The sequence below is a fragment of the Apaloderma vittatum genome, unplaced genomic scaffold (genome assembly GCF_000703405.1).
Source record: "Apaloderma vittatum isolate BGI_N311 unplaced genomic scaffold, ASM70340v1 scaffold29210, whole genome shotgun sequence".
Lineage (NCBI taxonomy): Eukaryota > Metazoa > Chordata > Aves > Trogoniformes > Trogonidae > Apaloderma > Apaloderma vittatum.
This window is the reverse complement of record NW_009694420.1, coordinates 9,426-23,833: the sequence shown is the minus strand read 5'-3', so window position 1 is coordinate 23,833 and position 14,408 is coordinate 9,426. Positions and strand designations below refer to the sequence as shown.

General features: G+C 41.9%; 1 protein-coding gene across 1 annotated transcript in view; it reads left to right on the top strand.

Moving 5' to 3' along the window:
- Positions 1–6: 6 nt before the first annotated feature.
- Positions 7–14,408, top strand: part of TRIB2 (tribbles pseudokinase 2) — a 20,385-nt gene continuing 5,983 nt past the window's right edge. The window contains exons 1-2 of the mRNA XM_009867613.1: positions 7–330; positions 4,356–4,648. Of these exons, the coding sequence (XP_009865915.1) occupies positions 61–330; positions 4,356–4,648 (563 nt within the window). The 5' untranslated portion in view covers positions 7–60. The remainder of the gene's footprint in view (positions 331–4,355; positions 4,649–14,408) is intronic.

Here is a 14,408-nt window from a genome sequence, read left to right as displayed (position 1 = left end):
AGGGACCGCGCTCCACGCCAGGGCTCCGGTGCAGCGTCTCGGCCGGTCTTCTCCATACTCATGAACATACAAAGGTCAACCCCTATCACGATAGCACGATATGGGAGACCGCGGAATAAAACCCAGGATTTTGAGGAGCTCTCGTCCATACGGTCCATCGAGCCAAGCCAGAGTTTTAGCCCGAATCTAGGCTCACCGAGCCCGCCGGAGACCCCGAACTTGTCGCATTGCGTTTCCTGCATCGGGAAATACTTGTTGTTGGAGCCTCTCGAGGGAGACCACGTTTTCCGAGCCGTACATCTGCACAGTGGCGAGGAGCTGGTTTGCAAGGTAATGCCTCTCCTCCTTGTTCTCCCCCCGGCTTACCCTGCTGTCGCGGGGAGTTTCCCGTGTGTTGCAGGAGGGCAAGCACTGCCATGTAGCTCGGTTATGGAACAGTTGAGAAACAAAAGGCAGGGGGACGGGATTAAAGGCGCATCCTGTAACTTTTCCCCTCTCTCTAGACAATGGCCACGTTATAGTGGTGGCCCGGAGCCAGTTCTGCCTCTTACTCGGGGGATACTGGTCTGGAAAGAGCCGTTCTTTAAGTGGGTCTTACCGTGAGTTCAGATCAGGAGAAAGCCACATCTTCCCCACTCTCACTTTTCAAAATGGAGTAGGGAATCCCCAGCTGATTTTAAGGTGTTGGGACCTGCTGGCTTCCTTGATTTTTTTCATGTCCCTCGTTCTGTGAGTTGGGGTACAGAAGAGCATGGGAGAAGCATGGCCGGGGGAGGGGGTGTAGAGATTGCCTTCAGCTTTGTCTGAAAAGTGACTTAAGAAAAAAAAAATTAATCAGCCTGAGCTTCCTCACCGTGGAGGTTGTTTGCAAACAGCATCCTCCCCCATTGCACAACTGAGCAAGAATAAAGCCTGCACACCTACGGTTTTTAGAAGACCAGACAAAATAACTATCCCACTCTTTGTAGCCTGCCTGCTTTTTTCTCTGCCTCCTTCCAATTTGCTCTCACTATTCAAAGGTGAGCTGTGGGGAAAAGAAACCCACATGCATGTCTGTGGAGGGACGTTTTTCTTTTTTTTTTTTTTTTTCCCGGGCTGAGGGAATCTTTTCCTTTGTTCTTAAATTGCGATTCTCATTGTCTCTAGTGACCCAGACTTATGCCCAGCAAACGGAGGCAGTACCAGGCAGTAGTTTTAATAAGTACGTAGCAAATTGCAACCTTGCAACACACACTGTGGTGTTTATATTGTTCCCAAAATACGGAATTGTGACATTTGTCTATCTTGGGCAAATTTTTAGTGTCGAGCTAAATGCAAAACTGGAAACTAGTTATTTTATATTTGTCTTCCAGGGATTAATGATGCTATTACTGTTTTTTTCAGACTTCCTCACATTTGATTCATAAGAAGTTATAGACTAGCCTGTAGCAGGGAAGAGAAAATAATAGCGCCTGTTTGCTATTTATAAAGATGGGAGTTCAGAGGGGGATTTCAGTGTGCTTACTGATGGAGTTATGAAACCTGATGTTAAGTCAACCTAGGACTTTGTGTGATTATGTAGGGAAAAATGGGGCCTGTGGCTTTCCAAAGGACTGATGCATGCTGAACTGAATGCTTTGTTACTAAACTGAAACAGAACGTGACAGTTTCTAGAATGAAAGCCCTACTCAGTGCAGTAATACAGTGCTGCACTCTAGGACATTGTCATCTTTTAATGAAATAAACAGATCCTACAAAGCTGTTGCTCTGCATGAAATTATAGGTGGACATGCATAGCAAGTAGTAAAGCGGGGGCTATGCTCTTCTTTGTTTCCTGTTTGGTTTGCAGGATTAAGGCACTGTTTTGATAACAGTGTGAACAGCATCACTGCAGCTCACAAAGAGTGGACTTCATTTTATTTTTTTTCCTTCCCTTTAAGCTGTATGGTTTTTAGCTGATCCTGACATTTGAGTAGTATCAGTTTTTCCGTATGTGTGAAGCACTACTTCTAGCTGTGCTCCAAAGAAACGATCTTAGCCTGAATTGCTGGTTTGTGAATATGCAGTTGTCAGTCCTGAACTCATCTTAATTTAATGCGTGCTTTAAAATGCCTGCAGTATCATGACTACTATTTGTCAAGTAGCCTTCCGGCTAAGAGACCTGCTATCTGGTATCTTATTGAAGATGCTCTTAGAGAGATTGCTTGCAGAAACATTGGTTCGGATAACAGACACATACTGATGATTCTCAAGATTCATTTGGCTGCACCCACTGACTGTACAGATGCCGTTTTTTGCTTCAAGGCTCTATGGCATCCAAACAATGGTAACTTCTCACTTCCAATTCCCAGCAAGAACTAAATCAAACTGCAGCTTCTTGGACATTTGCTGAATTGAGACCAGGGATCTTAAAAGCTGGGATACAAAGAGGCCCTTTATAAAAGGTATTCTAGACTGTAGCAGTACGATAGCGCTTCCCGTCTCCCCCCTTTCAAACATAGTGCTGGTACGTATCCAGACCTACTTATTTAACATAGTTAGAGAACCACAATGTAACTAATTTATATCAGGATAATCTGGTTAGGAGAGAATTCTGGAAAGGCTTTTTTTTTTTTCCACATGAGGCTTTGAGCTCCGTCAGTGTTCCTGCTTAAAATTTATTTTATAGCAGTCGCTCTGTACAAAAGCCATTCGCTTACAATGTAGTAGTTACGAGATCCGAGATCCAAATGTCAATGAATTCTCCTCTGGAATGAATTACACACCAGAGGTTTTAGCAACACCCCCTCTCAACCAGGGTTCTGCTTCCCTGGCGCGCCATGTCACCAGAACGCCTCAGTGCTAATCTACCCCCTGTAAAATGTGTTGGATCTGTTTGGCAGTCTGCCTTTAAGGTTGTTTTTGCCTGTGCTGGAGTGTATAGCAGCACAGGTGTGGGGTGAGGGGAGAAGGATGTGTGTGAGGAGGGAGTGTCCTAGTTTCTTGGGGTTTGGGTCCTCTTCTGCAGTAGGAGTTTGTTAGGATTGTAGTCTGACGTGTTAAATGACTCTGGTTTTGAAACCTCACGTAAATTTTGGTTGAACTGTATCTCTGTCACTCAGTTTTGAAAGCTTTTTAAAGCTTCAAAGAAAGAAGGGAGCTTTGCCTCTTAGGGAGGATACAAATACCAGCTATTGTAATAAAAATACTGGAATACAAAAAGAAGAAAAAGAATTGCAGTTTAAAGCAGTTGGTTTGAGACCTATACCAGTTGTTCAATTTATGTTTGGTTAGAATGACATGACTACCTTAAATTCTCTTTACCAAAGTAGCAAAACACCCAAGAGTAAGTTACATATTAATAGAGTTTTTATGATGGTGGAAATGCTAATCCTTTGCTTTGTAGTACCTCTGAAGCCGGTGTAAATAAAAATCACTCTTACTAATACTTTGCTCACGTTTTCCTCTAGCACACTGACTTCTGCTATTCTCAATGAAGTCTTTCTTTTTCTTGCAATGTGGGCATTTCTCAATTGACTTGAATACTGATTCATTCGTCATCAGTAGATTATAGTAACTTTTTATATTTGAGTTTCCCAGCAGCCTTTTTAATTCTTGCAGCTCATTCATAAGATCAGTGATAACATACTTACTAGTAAAGGGACACTTTGCTTCTAATGGAGCACTTGACTGAAATGCAGAGAGTTCAGGGTGGTTTTGTCTGCCTTTTGAAGGATATTTGTCTGCACTCCAACAGGCAGGGCTACTTCCCGGGTTGTCCTTCTGATCTTATAAACAGCCATTGTAAAACTGAGACTTTGAAAGTGAAAGTGACTTTGCTGTGTGTCAGAGATGAAAGAAAGGCAGGAAGTAAACATGAATAGCGCTAGATGGTATTTTAAACCTGAAAATCCTTAAAGCTCTAATGGTTAATAAAATCAAGGGAGAAGGGCATGTGGATCGGAGTGAATTTAATATGACAAGTTTCTCTTAATACAAAGCTAGGGGCCGTATTTTCTACAAATTTATTTGGGTGGAAAATAGAAGATAAACATGTTTACTTCTAAGTATGGCTCCTGTGTGTCATTGGTCTTCAGAGCTTAATTCAGATTACATTCTAAATTTGATCAGGTATTAGCTAATGAAACTATTCTTGCTACAAGTTTTGGAGACTGGCCTTTCCTGCCAAGGTTATGCGCATGTTCTGCGTGGGATTATGTAGTCCATTTTGTCTTGTCCTCAGTGCTGTGAGCTTGTGACATCCTGTTTACATTGGTGCAGCTTCAGCAGCAGCGTAATTTGTGCTTAGAGATGGCTCTGTTAACAGAATTAGATGTACCACAACTACACTGTCCTTCATGCCGCTAACCCTGGCTTTACTGTCATTGTTCCTGCAGGTGTTTGATATTGGCTGCTACCAGGAGTTATTAGCACCATGTTTTTGTCTGCCTGCACATAAAAATATCAACCAAATTACTGAAATAATTCTTGGGGAGACAAAAGCATATGTGTTCTTTGAAAGGAGCTATGGGGACATGCATTCGTTTGTTCGTACCTGCAAGAAGCTTAAAGAAGAGGAGGCAGCCAAACTCTTCTATCAAATAGCTTCCGCTGTTGCACACTGCCACGATGGTGGACTGGTACTGCGAGATCTCAAGCTGCGAAAGTTTATTTTCAAGGATGAGGAAAGGTAAGAGTCTCTTTTACTTTACAGGTAGGGGTGGCTGAGGTCAGACATTTCGAGTTACAGGGCACCATGCCCTTTGTTGCCACTGTGCCTTTTTTTGTGGTACATAACGTGCTACACTTCCTTTATTTCCTTCTGCGACCTCATTATGGGATGGATATGCCATTTTACCTTCTGGCTTAGGCTCTGGAGTAAAGTAAGTATAGAGTGCCCTGTGCGGCCCCTGCATCTCCTCCTGGAAGATCACCTTCCCTCCTAAGGAGAGGATGTCTCCCAGAGGAAGGCTCTACAGAGATGTCTGATGTAAGAGCTCCGTTATTGTAGATGCTGCTGCTGCTGCTAAAAGGAAGAAGTAGCAAAAAGAACCAGTATGTTAAAGAGGGTTGGTGACTGAACTGGCTCACTGTAGTGAGGAGGTGTGAAGAGTAAGAACAGCCAAGTGGTTAATACTGGCATAGATTGGAAGGACAGGCCACCAGTGCTCTGAAGGACTATTTTGAGGACAACTTTTTGCTTTCTGTGCTGGAAGGGTCTGGAGACTGTCTCTTGAGAGCATTATGTGGTCACTAATCATACTAAGACTAAAACTGCCTTGCTGCGTGGCTGCCTGTTTTTAGTATCAGAGCTGTCATGTTGCTTGGGGAACTACTTTTTTTTTTCCTTTTCTTTTTTTAATAATACCTCCCCCCTTCATACTCTTCTTTCAATAACTGGATGGTAAACAATTTGGGGAAGGAGTGTAGGAAGGCAGGGGAAGAAAGATTGCTGGATGATGGGTATATTGGTAAAGTGCTATTTCTGAAGCTTGACTATAGCTATAATGTTGTACCTGTTCAGGCTTCATATCTCTTTCCTTGTGGTTACCAGTTTTTGTTGTATTACATCATGTATTCACTTGCAGCTTCGATATAATGCACCAGAGTAATAAACACTGCCGAAGTAGTGTCAGGCTTTCACTGAAGGATTCAAATGGAAGATAACCATTATGAAAAAAATGAAACTCAATATGTGCTTCTTCATATCTTGGTAGACAATGGAGTGGTGTTTTTCCCTTTTAGTTAAATCCTGTAAATTTTCTGAAAGCTTGTTCAGACTGTTGGCAGGGTAAAATGAATGTTCTTGAGGGCTTTATTAAATATAACCAGTGCATATCCATTCCATTTGGGGCGTTCGGGGAGTCTACAAGCAACAGCTGAGGCATCTAAGTTTTCTACAGGCTCTGTAAGTCCCATGATCTGAGCATTAGCAAAAAATAATGCACAATTGAGTCAGAAAAGAGAAAATTCTGGCCTAAAAATAAAAATGACAACTGTCTACCCTCTTTAAATATTCCCTACTTAGATTTTATTACAAGCTGAGTTTTGAAAAATAAGCGTCTCTTGTTTAATATTTTTACAAACTGAAAAATAAAAGACAGATTTTCACTTTTTAACTCAGTTCAGGCAACTCTCTGCAAAACAAATAGCTATTTCTTATTCTTCTGCTGCAACCACAGTACATAAGATTACCCTTTCCTCATTTTTCATATAAAAAAACCTAAGAATGAAACTATCTTAATGTCCATTCAGAGAGAAATGCAAAGCAGGCAGATGTAAACTGTACTTTCACAACTTTTACTCTGAGTTTAATAATTAAACACCATTATAGCACCTCTGATGCAGATAAGAAGGAAGTTTGTACAAAATAGTTGAGAGAGGAATTGTTTTCTGTTGTTAGCTGATAAGGTCCTAAGGTTAAAATGTTTTTTTTTGTTTTTTTTTTTCCTGAGGGTATAAGTAAACTCATGTGGTTTTTCATGAAGGACAGGATTTTGAAAAGCTGCTCAGAGCAGTGCAGTCGAAGCAGACGTGGGCCTGTGCTGAATACTTTTGAACTCTTATCCTGCTGCTTACTAGGAACTGAATGCAACACAAGGCACGGGGCCAAATCCTTTAGCCACCCAAGAAGAGTGGTGCATACTATAATAGCAGTGTTTGCTTTTATGAATGTTTTTAATGTAACTGTCGTCTGCAAAATCACACAGTTACTCGCTTTTGAACACTGTCTTCTAATTACACAGTAATTCACTTTAAAGGTCAAATAGGACTTGCTGGTTATTTTTAAGATAATCATAATGCGGTTTTCTTCTGGATGTAATTTGGTTTTGTAAGTAGAGCGATATTGTAATCCTTTCTCTGCTAAATAAACAGAGATGAAATAGTGAGAGATGGAAATAGAACCCAACAGCGACTGTCTTTTTTCACATGCTTCCATCATCAGACTGTAGTCGGTCATCACTTTCAGTCTGCTGCTATATTTAGGCTGAAAAATCTTCCTGGTCATTCTGGGTTCACAGAGGTGTTCGTGCATTCCTTGTACTCCTCCAAGCTCATGTTTTCCTGAGGCTGCTGGTGAGGATGCCCGTGTGCCAGGCAGCGCCTGGGAGATGGGTACTGCACAACCTATTGCTCTTTGATACTGGTAATGAACCAAGAAGGAAGAATAGAATTTTGAGAAATATGTGTGAACTCTGCTGCTGCGTGTCACCTGTTCTTCAGTGGAGCTCCTTCTTAGTAGTTCTTTTCCCAGCTGTTTCTTCAGGTCTGTTTTTCTACAGTTCACCTTTAATACATACTGCTTTGAAACTGTAGAAGAAAAGATGGGAAATCCAGCGTGCAGGCAGCATAGAAATGGAAAACTTGCTGCTTTTTTTTTTTTAAGTACTTGTCTGCTCTTTGCTGAGAGCTGTCAGACTGGAGGAGCCAGAGAAAATGTGAGTGATATATGGAAGCAGTTCCATTCGTTTAAAAAAAGAAAATCAATTAAAGCATTTCTTAGTACATACTCCTTGCAGCATTGATCCTGGTAGTTTGATATGAAATCAGAGCTCCTGGAGATTTGCAAACGGGTGCATACAGCATTGAAACTATTTCCCCATTCCCATTATCTAAATTACAACTAGAGTTTGCAGAGATTCAGGCTTCAGATTTAGCAGCATCAAGAGTGCTTTTTGCTGCTACTGATGTCACCACTAAGAATGCATGTTATCTGGATGTTGCAAATTAGAGTGCCTTGGGTTGACTGTAACAAGCTAGGAGGTAAGAAGGTGGTGAAAAAAGTGATAATAGAAGCTGGTAGTGCTGGACATCTTGTAGAGGTCCTCATCTCACTAGTGACATTCTCTTGGTGTGCTCAACCAACGGTAGGTAGACTGTGATGATGTGTTAGGTCATACTGCTGCATGTGTATAAATATATCAGCACTTAAATGAAATCCAAAGTTCCGCAATGTGGAAACAAAAACCCCACAATTTGCGTTTCAAGGAACTTTATCTGTAGCTTCTTTTAATCCTGAACTGCAGAAATTTTGAAGATTCTGTATTCCATGAAGATGATGTGTGCTGTTGCCAAACACCTTAGGTCCTTTATGGTGTTCTATTGTTTTGCATAGAAGAAGTTTGTGGGGTTGTAGTTTTTGGGAGGAGCTGTGTCTGTGGTTCCATTTGTAAAGTACAGGTGAAATAGCCAGTCTTGTAGTACTGAAATTTCAGGGTTAAGCTTCTTAAAAACTGCAGCTGACCTTGTTGAAGCAGAACTTCTAAGACATTACAGCATGGCTAGAAATGTTTTGTAAGACTGGGTTAGCAAGCAGCACCACAGCCATTAAATGCGGGCAGTGACTTCCAGAGCACTGAAAATGTAGAAAATGACACTGACTTACCAGGCTGGGTCACAGCGGGATTTCTAAAGTGCCTGTAATATTCTTGAATACTTTAAAAATTGGGTTCTTAAACTTCCAAATAAAACTTGAATTCAAACCAGTGGAGATGAGCTAAGATAAATTATGCAGTTTTGTATGTTTTCTGCTTCCATCCATGTTGGTAATTTTTTTGCTAAAAAAAGCACTATACACAGTCTGTAGCTAATAAAGTAGTTCATCAGTCTGATATATAGCAGATGCTTTGAGAAAGAGCCACCTCAAAGATCCCAGAATTAAATCAAGCATTTCTACGTTGGCTGTTCCAATAGTTTTCTTAATACAAGAGCGTTTCTGCTGTCAGGGAATTATTAATTTCTTTAGTGCGTTTTTAAGCCTTTAATTATATTAAAATATTAGCTGTCGTAATATTTGAAGCTTAAAGACCCTGTACGTTCATCATACTTGTTGAAGGGAAAATTAAAATAATTCTGGTATTTAGATATTGTAATTTTCCTGTATTCTTTGAGTAAATATGAGGCAGGTGGGATTCAATAAAAATAAATAGAATTTGACACTTTTTGCTCTGTGCCGGGGGTATGCAGCCAGAACAATACACTAATTTAGAAAGCCTGTGTTAGCATAACATACCTATTTGGTGCTCTTAGAGTGTTTTTTTTTCTTTTTTTCCTTCAGAATTTCTCAGCTTTGAGTGGATGATGCTTTAAGGTGACCTAGTTATGTTGTTTGCAATTCTAGTAATACGAACCTGATCCCACAAAAAATAGAGAATGCATATACTGACCTTTTCCCAAGTAGACCCTTCATTTTCTAATAGTTAGTAGTAAGTTTCCTTCCCAGTTTTTTGTCAAATTGTAATGTGGTCAGCTGCTTATTCACCATGATGTTAAAACTTGTGATTTTACTTACAATTCCATAGAGACCAGGTAAATTAACCTTTCCCTAAGTGCTAGAAAGAGCGTCCTAAAGTGGCTCTTTAAATACCAGAAGATTTAGAGATAAAACCAGTCTTCATCTGTTTTGTCGTTTAAGCAGTTCATGTTACCCTGAGTGGGGCCACAGGACCAAAGAGCGTAAATTCTTCAATAGTGGAGAATCATAGTTAGATTTCAACTCAGAAATTATTGTTCCTAGAATACAAGAGGAAGGCAAGTTTCTTCACAAGCAGCAAATCAATGCTGTCAAACATGGAATAGAGGATGAAGCAGTTGCACAACTGTTCTCCATGGAAGGGTTTGTGTTCCCTTTTGCCTTCATGCGGTTTGGTTACTAAACCTCTGTTTTCTCCCATTGTTCCTGGAAACGATGCACTTTGTTTTTGTTGGGTATGTGGTACCTTTCCCAGTGGAGCGTGGGAGCCTATCTCCAGATATCGAACATCACACAAGCCCTGTGAAGTGCTTAAATCTCCTGAGGGCCTAGATAGTCGTAGAGGTTAAGTGCTGCACCTAAGGTCATAAATGAAAGCAAAAAACAGGTAAAATTTGGCTGCTAGCTGTCCCTGGGATGAGAACAGGAGCTTTAATGCACCTTGAGTCAGCTCAGGGCCCTTCAGTGAGACCGTGAGTGGTGAGAACCTTTGCTGTAGTACCCAACTCTGGAGTTGCAGAAGGTTTTACACTTGCGCTGTGTTGTCTTCTGGTAGTTGGCTCGTGGATGGATGTGTATCCCTTCTTCACTGTTTTTTAACTCTTTTCCCCCTTGCAGCCTCGTGTACTGCTGAAGGGTGGTGTTGATATGTAGCCCTGTGCCATGCTTGGAGCAGGATAGGAGCCCTGTTTAGGGGCCTGTGTTTAGGCTGGACTCTACTGCTGCAAGTTGTCCCCATGTCCTGCCATGGTTTCTGACTATCCAAGAGGTGGCACTAGCTGAGTGTTGTGTTACGTGTTGGCTGTTATGCCAGAGATGGTTAATATGGTTGGGTACCCACCATGAAGTGCCTGTCATGGAGTTGATCTCTCCAATCACAGAATCATTTTGATTGGAAAGGACCTTTAAGATTATCAAGTCCAATCATTACCTAACTCTGCCAAGGCCGCTTCTAAACTATGTCCCCAAGCACCATATTTAGATGGCTTTTAAACACATCTAAGGATGGTGATTCAACCACTTTCCTGGGCAGCCTGGTCCAGTCTTCAATAACCCTCTCAGTGGAGATGTTTTAATGTCTAACCTGCTTTGCAGTCCCTGGGAATAGATATCTCTTGAGATATCTTGCGTTCTTCACTGTGAGGGTAGTGAGGCACTGGAACTGGTTGCCCAGAGAAGTTGTGGGATGTCCTCTGTGTGGGAATGTTCAAGGCCAGGCTGGATGGGGCTTTGAGTGTCTGTGCCTATGGCAGGAGGATTGGAACTAGATCTTTGTCTCTTCCAGCCTAAACCAGTTCTGTGATTTGATTGTATGATTCTAAAGAGGTTCCACAGCTGGTCATTTTGAAGACTTAAAAACCTCCATCCACAGACTCAGTGCAAAATACTTCATTGACTTCTGAGGAGGGACCAAGGATGTCTGCAGATATCTGTGCTGAGGGTGACGAGAGGAGGCAGGGAGTGGTGAAACGATGGTGAAATTCTTCTGCTGCGTTTTCTTCTAATTGTTGTTATTATCACATTGTGAGATTACTTCAGGCTTGGGAGGGAGAGGAAAGGTGGAGATTGTAAACAGGAGCCAACCTGGGGCATATTTAGTCTTAAGCACCTGCATTTTGGTTGATGTATATTGCTTGGAGACAGGTTTACAGACATTTAAGCAAAAGTTTTCCAGTGGCATTGTGAAATAACGGCACTGCTTAGAGCTGCGGCGCACCACCTGCAAGCTCAGAAAGTGTAGGGCTTTTATCACAACATGCAATTTTGCTAACAAAAGAAAATTTTGGTCTCCTTTCCCTGTGGAGCGTCACCACACGTCATATAAAAAGATGTAAGAAAAGATTGTGAGCACAGCATACAGTTGACATTAGAACCTTCTTAAACTCTGACCTTCAATGGGATCTAAAAAGATAAAAGTGAGGTGAAGTAGCTGCCCTGAGCCAGATGCATATCAAATAATGGGCTCCCCAAAGTATTGTAACCGAGCCCCTCCATGGAAGGGTCTATGTGGGACTTCAGAGCCTGCACCCCAATGCACATGTTGCTACCTACCTGCCTATTTTTTGGGGAACACATTATCTCCTTAGGCAATAAGGGTGTGGAAGAAATTAAGTATATGGCATACAGGGCAGGCTGTTCCCAGCAGTCCTGCTTGAGTGTTGTAAAGCTGAGGCATTTGGGCCCCCAGCCCTTCCTGGAAGGGTTGCGCGGAGGTGGTCTCAGCATTTTTTAAGTGGAATTATATAGGGAAAAAAAAATAGCCAGCTTAAAACAAGGGAAAAGCTTTAAGTTGCTGAGTCCTGCACGTCAGGAAGGGAGTGCAGGGCAGGGCTGAGTGCCCTGGTAGCATCCCTTCAGAGGAAGGGTGGGGGATATGTGATTTTTAGAGGCTTCCTCATTCTGCGGAAGTACCAGTGAGGGAATCTTCCCTTAGGAACAAGGTTCATCCTGTAAACCTGTGCTGCCTGCAAGTCTCAGTTCTATTTCGAAACGTATCCTTGAGCCTGTTTCATTATGCAAGAGACTGTTTGTCTGACAGCCTTTGTGCAGGTTTTGGTTTGCTTTCCCCCCCACCTCCCTCTAAAATTGCGTAGGATATTGTGCAGCGAACTCCCAGGCTGTGTGCTCTTACGCACTGGAAGGGATCTTATGGTGAAAGGAGAAGGATTTAAATTGATGGCATAACATTTCCCCTCTGATCCCTTGTGCCTTACGGCCCCCAAGGAGATCGGGTAGTTCTGAGTTCAGAACGAATCTTCGCACTAAGCTGCAGATCATCTGCACGGGTTTCGTTAGCTGCTTTCCCCATCTCACTGCTTGTGTGACGGCAGCCTACTTCTGCATTATTTAGGAGAGATTCCCTTAGTTAAAAAAAAAAAAAATCAATTAGCAAAAGATAACTGTTTCCAGTGTGGAGCTTCCTTTTTTTTTTTCCCCTGTTTTTTTTTTTCTCTTTGTGACGCTAATGGTGTGATTGAATTCATGCTCGTCTCATCTTTATGATGGGGTGGTGGCAACTGACCTTTATTAAATGACCTGTAAATTATTGGCCACACAGGAGCAATCCCTGATCTACTGGGCAGTTGATGGCTTGAGTGCCTGTACCTAGGGAAAGGCTTTCCTGGCCTCAGTCAGAGTAATACTGAAATATGAGATAGCATTGCTTGGGTGCCTTCATTTTTTTATCTGTAATGGGGAATACTGTGAGGCACCTTTTCCCTTTAGACGTTGCCATTTTATATTTACCTGCAGTCATATTAATAAAAAGGCAGTTCAGATGGCAGTGACGGTTGTCTTCTGATCTCTGGAGGCATGAGGCTGCGATACAGAAACTGTGAATTTGGATCATCTAATTTTAACCCAGTCTGTGTAGCAAGTGGATGGTGTACCTGGAGTGTCTGTAGCAGGATGGCTCTGTCCATCTTCTCCCAGGGCGGCTGATCTGGCTGTCTGTGGGGGATGATGCTGTACTAAAACTGTGGGTCTCATCTGCAGTTTGTGTTTCCAGCACGGTAACAGTGGCTCAGCTGTGGTTCAGGTGTTACTTCCCATACAGATGGCTTTGGGGGCAGACTAGAAGCAACTACTTTCATTGATTCACGCATGGGCTACTTTACTACTGACTGTTTATTCACTGTATTGGAGATATTTTCCTCTGAAACACTCATACTTTCAGTCAGTGTTTCTGCTTTAAATGTTCCACTTTTTTTTTTTTTTTTTCTCCTGCCTTATAGGCTTAGAGCCCTCTGAATAATTCCACCGATTTTGGTATGGAAATTGTGTTTGCTTTTGGAGAGCAAGCGCGAATGCCAGGTTCTTACAGCCCTGGCTTCGGTGTCAAAAGGCAGGATAGCAGTTTGCCAGTAGCCTCTAAGCTCTGCAGGGAGGAATAATGTGAATCGCTCTGAAAAAAGTGTAGGATGTGCAACAAAGCTGTCTGCCAGAGACGGGTGCTAACTCAGGAGGTTGCATTGAAGAATCTTCTGGAAGACGTTTAATTGATTAGGTTTTGTTACATTACTGAAGAGCAAAGTCTGAATGCAGTCAAGTAATGAATGGCATATTGATAAGAAATTCAGAGTGGTATTGTTTTTCATGGGTTTCCCTGACGGTTTCTATGGGGACAAAGACGCATTTCCCGTCTGAGTGCTGCTGCTGCCCTCTGATTGCACTTCTGTGGTTTCATTCACCAGTAATGGGAAAGCATTCATAGGCAGAATAGCTTCCCCTTTTTAAATAGCCATGATTCAGGGTTCTATTTTTTTTTTAATGCATTAGACTAATGCAGTGTTTTATCAATGATCTGATAGATGCATAATGCTCTTTTTCCAAGTGCTTATTCAGGGTCTGCATTAAAACTTGAAATTATCTACTGTAATTACGTAAGCCTTGACAAAAGTCTTTGTTGCCCTACAATATGTGTACAAAGTGATTCTCGTCCGGCTTTGGCAGTAGCTTACATTCGAACTTTAGGGATTAATTTTGTTGCAACTATTTGAATGGTCGAACTCAAATGCTGATGCTTTTGGAAAACTTTTTTTCTCCTATGGAGACCCTTAATTTGACTGATGTGAGCTAATTATTTAGAAAACAAGAGCTTTTTAGAAATGTGACTTTAAAAAAATGATTTTTATTTGTCCTTTTTCTGCTCTGTGATGGAAGGCACTTCAGAGCTGGTTGTGATTTTACATCTTGGTGTTTGGTTTTGAGTCTGCCCCGTGCCGGCCAAGTGTTGAATTTAGGGTTGTCTTGTTACTCTGCAATTGGATGCACTCCCCACCCTTTGCTGTGGAGATTCTGTATTCTCAGAAACTACTTGCACTTTTGAGGGTCTGTTTGTTGTTGTTGGCTTTTATTCTTTCTCCTGGATATTTGATTTCAGTGCTTCCTCTGAGAGAGTGTGTGGGAGAGAGAAAGATCGCTTCTCATCCAGCGTGTCTCTGCATTTCTGTGTGTTTAGACTCCCCTCTTTCCTGTT